Source organism: Coptis chinensis, chromosome 9 (genome assembly GCF_015680905.1).
Source record: "Coptis chinensis isolate HL-2020 chromosome 9, ASM1568090v1, whole genome shotgun sequence".
In the NCBI taxonomy this organism is placed as follows: domain Eukaryota; kingdom Viridiplantae; phylum Streptophyta; class Magnoliopsida; order Ranunculales; family Ranunculaceae; genus Coptis; species Coptis chinensis.
Window position 1 is genome coordinate 83,227,862 of NC_141464.1, and position 11,638 is coordinate 83,239,499.

The 11,638-nt window shown below is 36.6% G+C and overlaps 1 protein-coding gene and 1 long non-coding RNA gene across 2 annotated transcripts; both read right to left on the reverse strand.

The window, feature by feature from the left end:
* Positions 1–2,906: 2,906 nt before the first annotated feature.
* Positions 2,907–6,364, reverse strand: LOC147478834 (E3 ubiquitin-protein ligase WAVH1-like). Its single transcript, XM_086582479.1, is given in 3 exon segments — positions 2,907–3,589; positions 3,592–4,956; positions 5,807–6,364. Coding segments are annotated over 3 exon segments (2,160 nt in total). The 5' UTR covers positions 6,017–6,364; the 3' UTR covers positions 2,907–3,004.
* An 800-nt stretch (positions 6,365–7,164) lies between these two features.
* On the reverse strand, positions 7,165–8,470 carry LOC147478835 (uncharacterized). Its single transcript, XR_015207632.1, has 5 exons — positions 8,347–8,470; positions 8,149–8,254; positions 7,960–8,073; positions 7,692–7,855; positions 7,165–7,605 (listed from the first exon to the last, which is right to left on the reverse strand). It is a non-coding gene; the product is annotated as an uncharacterized LOC147478835 (long non-coding RNA).
* Positions 8,471–11,638: the final 3,168 nt, after the last annotated feature.

Genomic DNA, 11,638 nt, shown 5'->3' on the forward strand with positions numbered 1-11,638 from the left:
TTTTTTCAGACAAATTCTTGCCATCTACTTCATAAGATTCCCAAAACATCACCTCCATAGTTGGTAATAAAAGGACCCTCAATACATAGTCTGCTTCTTGTGTGTGGGGTGTTTTATATTTGTTCAATGAATCTAAATTATTGGTCGAGGACAGTAGGACACTAGGACAGTAGGACAGTTTGTGATGTGCTCATGTGCACAGCAAAGTCTAAAATAGGCCAAGAGAGAGAATGTATTGTAGTGTGATGTATGGTAATGAGGGGCCCAATAAGAAGATCTAACAAAAGAAACAGATAACATCCTTAATAGTAATATTCATGATGGTGGGGATGCCAGTGGGGACATTTTCCTTTTTTTTTTGTTGATTTTGAAAGTAGAACTTAGAAATAGATGCTTGGCATATGGGTGCAATCTCAAAGCATGGCTGCAGTTTGTTTTAAAGATTATTCTAGGATTCATTTTAACCACAAGTTGAGATTCAAGAGTGCTATGTTTTACTTATTTGATCTTGTTCAGATCTTCTCATGTTGCGAAAATGGTCTATCTATTTCCGTTTGAGATAAACTAGTGGACTGAAACTAGTAGATAACTACTGTCCCAATCATTGATGGTGTTGTACTCTCTTTTATTTTGTCTAAAGTTTAGAGTTCCTTATCAAGATAGATAATGTTGATTGGTCGGAAACTAATTACCTTGTCTCTAATCATTTAATCATTGCCAATTATCTTAATAACCACAAAAGTTCTTCATCCTAATTCTGTGGAGAGGGCAAAAAAGCTAATTCCACAACAGCAGTATCCCAATAAGGAGAAGAGCTCATAGCCTCATATATTTATTTTTCCTTCGTTTGAGTTAGTTTATTCCGAAGATATCTTCATAGATACGAGATCCGAGACCGTTGGATGTTTTTTATTTTCGGACCGTTGGGTCACACATCCAACTGTCTCCAAACTCTCATCTCTAGTCTCGAAACCCTCATCCCCCTATGAAGATATCCTTGGGGTAGTCCAGGCCTATTGTGTGATAAAATAATCAATTCTAAACACATTCCCGTCAACTCTAATCAGAACTCACAAGGCATGTTGTGATATTATTTCTCAAGGGATGTTTAGTCTTCAGAAGATTCCTTAAAGTAATGGATGATCAAGGAGTGATGGCTCCTTTTACTGCAACCACTCGAGGGGACCAGTGTGAGACTGGTATATAATTATATATTTCTTTCACCTAACAATCATTGGGGCTAAAATCATTCATTCAAAACAAAATAGCTTAGAGTACTTCGAAGATTTTTTAATAGAAACCAGAATAATTAATTAGCAAACTATGTGCATAAATGATTGTCGAAAAACATAGAGAAGCCAGAGAAACTAAATTGATCACCATGTTTATTGGGACACTTTTAGGAAGGAGGAAGACGTGCACTGATGTTTGTAGGAAGTGACTTCCTAACAAACCCCAAAACCTGGCCTATAAGCATGGTTGTAAAGCTATTTCTCCCTCTTGAAAACAAGGCGATCGACTTACTTCCTCTCCATCTTCTAGGACTTCTGATTTGATGAACCAAGCGCAACCACAACAATTTCAACGAGTAACCAAGAAAAGAAATTTAGTTACCAGGGAAAAATGGTATAATGCCTCTAACCATGCATCCTCTGATCCTCATACTGGACTTGTTCGAAATTCTATGGACCAGAATGTTAAGATTTATATCCCACTTACGGACGTCCCCGAAAAATAGTCATTATCAAAAAAAAATGGTAGTAACTTCCCAGCCATATATAAATGAAAGTTATCTTTGTCACATCTGGGAACGTTAGACCATGCATATCCTTCTAAAGAAATTTTACGGTCCCATCTATCTATGGTGTAACGGTGCAGAGGTACTTAAACAAAGTGAGCAAACACTTGGCTTACAAGCGCTTAGGAGCTGCTTTCTGTTTCTTCGGCCTTGCAGACAAGGTTGTACTACAGGAGGAAGAGGTTTATGCTTGTTACCGCCTCATTATCTCCTATCACTATCCAAGTAGTTATCACTAGTTTAAAAAGTCGGCATTGATGTCCAAATGAATACTTGTTCAGAATAAGTTTGTGGACAGGCAACTCTTTGCTGTCCACAAGACTTCAGCTTCTAATTGGTGGAGTACTTGTTTCTTCTTGTTGGTTGGGTGAGTAACGGCTGCAGCTCATATATGGATGGCAAGGTGTGAATAGAAAGGCAGAAGCCTTTGGACTAATGGTTCAGAGTAGACTAGAACTGGAGGTGGAGAAAATGTTGCAGAGAACAGTTGCCTACTTGGTACATGAGAATGCAAATGATTGCAAGTAGAAGACAATACATAAGCAGATAACACGACACACGCACACAGACACGCACGCACAAAGGAAAAATTATACACAACAATATTTATCGTTAAGTTATCAAAGAATGGTATGGGGAAATTTTGTAAGTTATCAAAGAATGGTATGGGGAAATTTTGTGGGTGGGCTAGTTTAGGCGAAACAGTCCACTCCAAACCATACACTACACTCCAGAGCACGCCATTCTGACATTATAACTCTTTAAGTCCCGTGTAACTTCCCACTCAATAAACATTTATACTCTGATATTATTACCATACCCACCCTTTTAACCATTTATCTCATGGCCAGTGCCGATGTAATTTTAATTACAATACACTTTCATCATCCTGTTAATTTAAAATATACACGTAAACTGGACGCCTGCCTATACTGGTCCTTCTGTAGGCAATGTATGGTGAAATATCAGTTTATCAGAAGTTCTGTTGTTATCTTAAGTTGAAAATTTGAAATGTTTTAGTCAGTGACTACACGCCTACACAGAGTTAGTTGCTCAAGCTACAATTATCAATTTATGCCCTTTAACCAAAAAAAATAAGAATTAAAAATACAAGAAAGAAAATAGAACTTTTGCACCTTAAGAATAATATATATCAAACAATTGAATGAATATCCAAGTTATATTTCCTAAATCCTAACCAAGTACCTATGCACGACCTCGACCAGTGCTGCATGACTTGTTTAGCGATTGAACCGGTTTTGGATAATCGCGTTTCTGAAAGGAGGTCTGTGATTTTGTCACCATAGTCACCATGGACGGTGTTTCATACCCATCTCTACTGATTGTTTTCGAATTATCACCTCTTGTTGTAGTCCTCTGCCATGAGTGCGAGCTCATACCTGACAAAGTATAAGCTCTCCCGGACTCTTGGTAAAGCTTCTGACTACCCATTCTCTCCTTTATCTCATTCAGCTCTGCCTCGAGAGACTTGCAAAGGCGATCACCAGTCTGTGCGGATGCAGAACTCAACAAAGCTACCCTTTGTTTTTCCAGTATTGTTTGTGCACCTTCGATATTTCCTCTCTCAGCCAACCCTTGTGCCTCTGCAATGGCTTTTAACACCAACAAGCGATTCCTCTCCCTATCTACCTTCAAGCACACTAAGTTTCCTACTGAAGAAAGATTTTGGGGTCGCCGTATATTCACTGGCAGACTTTCTACCAGGGCGATCCTCTTTGATACCAAGTCCTTGTAGGAGCATTCAAAAACAACAATGGAGTGGCTGGATCCAATTCCTCACTTTCTTCAGCAGCTGATAACACTGGTAGTGATACTTGGACCAAAAAATCCTTCTCCTCATCGGCATATAGATCACCAACGTCAACTACACCCCGTTCGCCATTGTTAGAGATTTCGCTAGTGTGTTTCCCAGAAGGTATCGAGCAAATTCTGACCCCAGGAGACAATGGGATTATTTTAAGCTTTAGCTGCTGAGCCACCACACTTAAAAGGCCACCAATGCACCGTGCAAAGGCATCTTGTATGATGTTCACATCCTGTATAAAAGAGAAGGTACCACCTGACACATCTGATATAGCATGCATACATGTGGCATCATGATCAGCTCCAATGCCAAATGTGTGGACTGGGATAGGCGGCAGAGAGTTGTCCCCTACAACCACACCATTACTAGGGCATATAGCATGGGGCAAGAGCTGCAGAAAATATGATATCCACCTTGAATTCAGAGAATCCTGATGATGTGGACTCTGATGATCAATCCCAAAAGTAGTACTATAGGTGTCCTTGCCATCTGAGAGGAGTATTATGCTTGCTACTGGATTGCGCTCACGCCGTTGCTCAAGGACTTGCACCCCTTTATTTAGGCCTTCAGCTATGTTGGTCCCACCACTAGACACAAGTGAATCAATGGCAAGTGTTGCACAATCACGGCCTACGTCGGACATCCGACGGAGTGGGAAGATACGTCTGGCCGTTGATGAGAAAGCAATGATGGAAAGGCGATCTGCAGGGCCCAGATTAGATATGACAAAGCGGACTGCGTTCTTAAGAAGCACTAGCTTTGTACCTTTCATACTTCCACTTACATCCAGCACCGTGACAAGATCTATAGGTGCACGAGCCTGTTGATGGGTGTCTTCGGAGAGGGGAGGAGCCTGTACGCCAACAAGGACAGTAAATGCAGCTAGAGACTCTGCTGCTCCAACAGCTGGAACCTCAGGGAAGGCTTTGATAGTAACTAGTTGATCAGCTGAAACTGCAAGTGGGGAAGTGAGGTCTAGAGAATCATTGATGTGGCAAAGTGGCTCATCGTCTTTGAAGTGGTGAGACTCGCACCAAAAAGCCCGCTGGTTGGGCAGTCGATGAGCACGGCGTTCATCAGGCAGTGGATTCATAGGAGTGACACGAGTTGCACTGCTACCGACCACCGGACTTGATTGAGAATCAGTGGGTGCAGTAGTGGTGTGGACTGGCATGAGCTTCCAAGTGGAGCGACAGACAGGGCATACGTGGTTTCCATGCTTCACATTGGATGTGATACATTTGAAGTGAAAAGTGTGGGAGCATTCAGCTGTGAAGATAGCATGGCCTTGCCCTGGTTTCATGCTCCCTAAGCAAATAGAACAAATGTTCTGCTGCATTCATCAATGAATTGCAAGAATCTGTTAGTAACTACTAAATGGGGAGCAGGAAAAAATACGGACAATTACAAAAGTGTCGATTCCCCCTCCCCAAGTAAACTTTCCACATAGCTTTTAGGCGGCAATATTCTCCCACAAAATCAGGAAATTATGCAGTAATAAAGAGAAATTATTCCAGAAAACAGAACTTGAATGGTGAAAAATCTCATAGCAAATTGAAAGGACCCTTAAGCTTATACTCACTGTGCATTTGGTGACTTCCATCTTTGCACTCTCCACTAATCATTGAATAAAGTCAAGTTGCAGAACTTTCAACATGGACACATAAGTACATAACATGCACACAGTCAGACACCCAGACCAGAAATTTACATACATACATACATACATCACAACTGCCTTTGTGACATCATGGTTCAGACTAAAAAGATCTCATATATGCAAATCTGTCATGTATTAATAAGAGGAACCCGAATTCCCTAATTTCGTCTCCAATCTTCTACAATCTCAACATCCTCAAATTCTCTAATCTGTTGGGTCAAAACTGAGAATATCTAGGGAGAATTTTAAGTAACTCAACATGTTTCTAAACCTAAGCTCCTACATGACCACCAAAGAGTCTCACCTCTTTTCATGCAAATTCACTCAACTTTTCCATTCAAATACAACCTTACAACCTTACAAGGTTTATTTCAAGGACTTTAAAATGTTATACATCTGTCCAGCATTTCATTCTTGATATGGCATTGCATCAACTTACGCAATAAATCAATAAAAATCTCATCTTTATTCATTAAAATAAATAACTATGCACTACATTCAACAAAGGAATTGAAAATCTAACCTTAGTCGATCTACTCCCACTACTAAATGTACTATTTCTTGAAAACCGCCTTCCACCTGAAGAAGAAGATTGTGAAATTTGAGGCTTTAAATCAACTTGAGATACATCAAATGGGTAATCAAAAGAACCAGAAGAAGTAGAAGTTAATTTCTTTGAACTAAAAAGCTTCAAAGACATTGCTTTCTTCAACTTATTCCATGTTTTCTCCATTTTCCCGCCAAATTTACCACACATAAAATTGTAAAAACACACCAGAGTCAAAATTTATGAAAATTGAAAAGTGGGTATTGAAATTTGGAGTTTTGAGTAGATAGAATTTAGTTGGATTTGAAGAGAAAAGAGAGAACGTTTGGAGGTTGTAAAAATAAGTGTGGTATAAAGTATAAACGTGTGGTATTGAGTTTTAGTTAATTAATGGCAGGTGTTATGACAGAGCGTGCTTATAAATAGGATTCAAATGTTGTTGGAGACTTTTGGAGATATTTGTGAGTGAAGCCTAAAATTAAGAAACTGATTAGTGATAAGTTTAGATAAGTTTAGACTTGAGAGAGTGAAGCCTAAAATTAAGTAACTGATTAGTGATAAGTTTAGATAAGTTTAGACTTGAGAACAATTTGAGACACGTCAAGCTTTTTTTTGTGCTAAAAACTCTAAATAAAGTATCCAAAGCAGCACTAAAAGGTGTGTTAATTAGTCTCACATACCACTTTCAATGTTTTCAGAAATGGTCCATTACTAAAGAAAAATCTAGCAAATGTGTATTATTGTTGACAGGTGAATTATGTTGGAAAAGCAAGTGACTTTTATGAACATTAACTTGGCCATCTTCTCATATATCTCTACTTCTGATCTAAATCTGCTAAGAATACTTCATTCGTTTGATCAAACTCCATATTTCCTGCAACAATCATCATAACAAGTCTTCCCAACATTGACTCCTTCCAATATTCATCTGATACAAAAAGGAGACATTATAGTTTAAGCATACTACACTAATTGCCTGGGGAAAAAATTTATTTTATGGAACAAATACTTTCCACATAAAAAACCGGTCGATCCAATTTAAAATAAAAAGTGTTAAAATTAATAAGAGTTGATTAATCGAATTAAATGTTAAAAAACATATATATCCAATCCTACTTTAAAAATGTGGTAAGGAAATTTATGTGTTTTAAAATAAAAAAGATCTCCATCGTAGAAGTGTTATTCATTGACAAAAGGTCTACAACATGATACAACATGAAACGAATATAGCAACCACACTGATGTGACAAGTTATAACACATAATTACTCGCTCTCTCTCTCTCCTTGGAAGGCCATTTCCATATAATAAACCTGAAAGCCAATTTAATAAGGATTAAAATTAATAAGAGTTGAAAAATATCCCTAAATATCAAAATACCTCCAAGTCAACTTTAAAATGTGGCTCGAGTGATTTCCATACTCTAAAATCACAAAGATCTCCATAATCGAATTGTTATTTATTTATTTTTAGATAATTAATTGTTATTTATTGACATGACAAAAGTTCTACATCAACACACAACTTGAGCAGGAACATAGCAAACACACTAATGAGACAAGTTATACCACATACTTTACTTTTTTATTGTGTATGTGTGTGTTTTTTAATTTAAATATCTGTAATCTCTCTATATATATTATTTCTCTGTATAACTATATGGCCGAAAAACATCCATCAATCCAGATAGTTATGACTACAGGTAATAGCAAATCAAGCACCGAGACTAGACAGTCTGCTGTGGGTGTGGCGACATCCATAACATAAGAGAGATATCTGTAAGATAGAAGTTTAAAGTTAACCAACAAATTAAAAGTTATAAGTTTCAACAAATAAAAGGTCTCAAGATGTAGCTTTAATACCTTAGTTCTGTATAAGCATCTGAGACCCCATAATAGGACGCAAATTCAGTCAACAACCACTTCCATGGGTCATGCAAAAACAAATTTCATTGCTGAAAATGCTGAACTTTCATTGCAATTTCGAAAACAAATTCATACACCACCGTTTCTGCAATAGAGCCACACTACGGACAAAAAGTGAGAGAAAACTAAAAAATTAAAACCGGAATATCAAAAATTAAAAAATTAAAAAAATTTATCCATCGTATTACATCAAAGAGTTCAATACCTTAGCCTGACAATTTTCATCTTGATTTGTTGAATAGCTTATGCAGAGTTGTGTTCTGCCAACAAGTTGATGCTCCGGCTCGTGATAAATAGACCACCAACAAACCTTATCAGCCTGGCATCAAAATGGTACATGAGCTCACAGTAAAGAAAGCTACCTTCAGAAATTTGAATGTAATATGAATCTTACCCGGTCCTCAGCAATGGTAGCCACCTGAGCTACGACACGGCCATAATATTTTCCCTTTGTATCCTGAACTTCAATTATTAAATCGTCTCCAAGACTGTCAGGAAGGCTGCATTGCCATTGCAAGATATGTTGGCATTCCTTAATGTATCACATAGAGAAAGTGAAACATAATAAAACATATGGTATACAAGCACATACAATACATGTGCTTCACCAGATCCTGGCTGATTCCAAACATAATACCGTGATGCTCCTGTTTCCAAATTAATTATGGGAACTTCCCGTTTCAATCAAGCATTCCAAGTATTTTAAAATTTTAATATACTTGTCACCATAAAAGTATTTCAACATAAAAGTATTTCAACATAAAAGTATTTCACCATAAAATTTTAATATACCTTTCTTTGAATCTTTAACTAGTCACCATAAAAATAAAAATAATAATCTTTTACTAGTCCATTTTAATATTTCATTATTCCATTTTGTCATTTTTTTCTTATTTTTTTAGACAATATTTTGATAATTAAAGGTAATCTTTAACTTCTAAATGATTTTTACCTTTCTTTGAATCTTTTCATTTGGTTGATGATTGTTTTTTTTAAATTGTTGTTACCACTATTATTAATTTAGATAAGATGTTAAGTAAATTAAAGGTCATGGGTTGAAGGGGTTTTTAATTTAGTTGTGATTGAAGTGAAGATTGAGTTATAATCATAGTTTCACATTTCTATTGAGTATGTGTTGTTTTACTTTTCTATTGAGTTTGTGTTGTTTATTCTATTATAATTTCTTCTCAGTTATTGATATATCAAATGACACATCATTTGTTAAATTGTTCGTCATCGATCAGTGAGAGCTCGAGAGAGAGGAGAGAGAAGGTGAACACATATTAAATTACAAAAAAAGAATGAGTTTTTGTCATCTCAAGAATTGAAACAAATACAAAAAAAAAACAAAATTAATAAGAGAATATATATATATATATAGGGTAGGTTCCGTTTACAACACTTTTTATACAACGTTTTATACAATACTCATTGAAAATATGAATTAAGCATTGATTCTTTGTAGATATGATCTTCACACCATGGAGATCATCTCCACAAAAATTCAACTCATTTGAAAACTCCTAACCATGAGAAAAATTGCTCTCAATTTATGAATCTTCATAAACGGTCCATAGATATCAATTTTGTAACTCTTTTTTGACAAACTTATAAATGTTTAAAAGACCCGATATTTTGTGGAGGTCATATCTATGGTGAGAACATCTTATTCACAAAAACTTAGCCCTAAAATCATCTTAAAGGGTCCATCCGGTAGGATGTATTGTATATATATTATTTTTTCTCTTGATAGAACATGTTATTTGATACGTGGCAAGACTTAGCTTGATATCAAAGTTGTTGGAATTGAAAAGGCGAAACGAAATGAAAAAATGGGTCACCGTTTTTTTCTTTCTTTCATCTGTTTCTCTTAGTTGAAGTGATTGTTTTTTATGTAGTTGTATTGTATTATAGATTAAATTGATTGCAATGGGATGAACTACTTTTAATGAAATCAATATTTTCCTTTTGAAAAAAAGAAAAGAAAATAAGATTAAGAAAAGAAATACATACCTGAAATGGTTGCTTGAACTGGAGACGAGAGAGAGAGAGAGAGAGAGAGAGAGAGAGAGAGAGAGAAAACAACCGAGAAGAAGAGAGAGAGAAGAGAGAGAGAGAGAGAGAGAGAGAGGTTTGTTGAAGAAGAGATTGAGCAGAACCGTATATTGTTGGTGAGAGTGATATAACAGGCAAATGTCCGATTGTTTGTTTCTAAGCCCATATTTTTAATTTAATTGGGCTTGTAACAAATTGGGCCAAAAAAAACAAACCTTGCCTTCTAAACCGGCCCCCCCTTGTTTTAGGGATGTCCAAACGGGTTACCCGATTTTTTCGGTTTTGAACGAATTTTCGGGTTATCCGCCCGCCCTATTCTTTCTTGGGGATTGGTTCGGGTTCGGGGCCTTTGTTGGATATATGTGACCAAACCCTACCCTAACCCTATATATTTCGGCAAATTCGCCGGTTCGGGTTCGGGTTTCGGTTGGTAAAACCCGAAATTATGAAATAAAAAGAATATTAAATCTCTTCATCGAACGCCATTTTCATGTTATTTGATCTCAAAATCTCGAAAAACATCTTTTTCATCTAATTAATCAAAAATCTTCTTTTATTGGATTTGATTTGTTTAACTTTAAATCGTAAAGTCACCCAAAGATCATCAAAGATTCAAAAACACGGGTTGCATTTTTGAAAAGCAAAAGAAGAGAAAAAAAAGACCATCAAAGCAAAACAATTCCAAGACAATAACTCAATAAGATTGATGGTTTTTGGGAGTTTCGTTCTTGTGTGGTGGTGTGAATACTAGATTTGACATAAGATTGATGGCTTTTAGGGATTTCACTACTTTTAATCCGAAATCATTTGCTTTTCCATTTAGAAAAATATTTGAGGAAAATTTTCCGAAAAATAAGAACTTAAGAACACCATCAAACCCACCAATCTCTTCATCATGAACGTGTGATTGAGTTGTCTTGTTCTTGGGAAGTTGTTGGAGGGAAGAGAGAGAAGAGTAGTAAAGGTATGCAGTCAAACAATTTGTCTTGAAGACCAAAGAAATAGAATGAAAAGCCAGGAAAAAAGTTTGTTGAAGATAAATAGATAATAAATGAAAATATAGTTGTTGGGAATTATGGTGCGGTTCGATTCGGTTTTGGTCGGGCATTTTTATATAACCTGGGTTTTGGGTTTTAAGCCCGATATGGTTTCGGACTTTTAACCCTTTTAATTTAGGGCCAAATTATCAAATTGGGTCGGTCGGTCCGGGTTTAACCAAACCCGACCCTATGTATTTCGGTCCGGGTTCGGGTTCGGTTTTGTCGGCTCGGGCGTGGTTCGGTCTTGGGGTTTTAATTTCGCCATCCCTAGATTAATCCGCCGCCTAGGCCCAATTAAATGGTCCACCGTTTTATCAACCGATTAGAATAAAATACAGTACGGCTAGGCACAACCTAAACGGCCACCTAGCCATTTTTTTAGAACACTGCTGTTAACTGACCATATGTGGATTTTATAAAAAAGGTCCATTTTATAATTTCATTAGCTACAAGCTCCAACAAAACCAACATTTTACTTTTCATAATAAGCCCATCAATTGTCAATCACTTGGACAGTTGGACCATAATCGGAGCGTGGGCTTTGGTTGCTCGAGTAGTTCACATCAGGCATTCAGTGGTAACCTTGAAACAACATTTTATTCACTCAATGGAATCAGAACTCCAAACTTGACCAACGTTGTGCTATGATACATTGCAAACGTAATCATGTAATCATATGTCAACATTTCAGCTAACATTTCCCATTTAAAGTTTGACAATCAAGAAATCAAATAGCTCACATATGAAAAAACCTAATCCCATTTCCATCCCACTTACTAGAAGTTCATA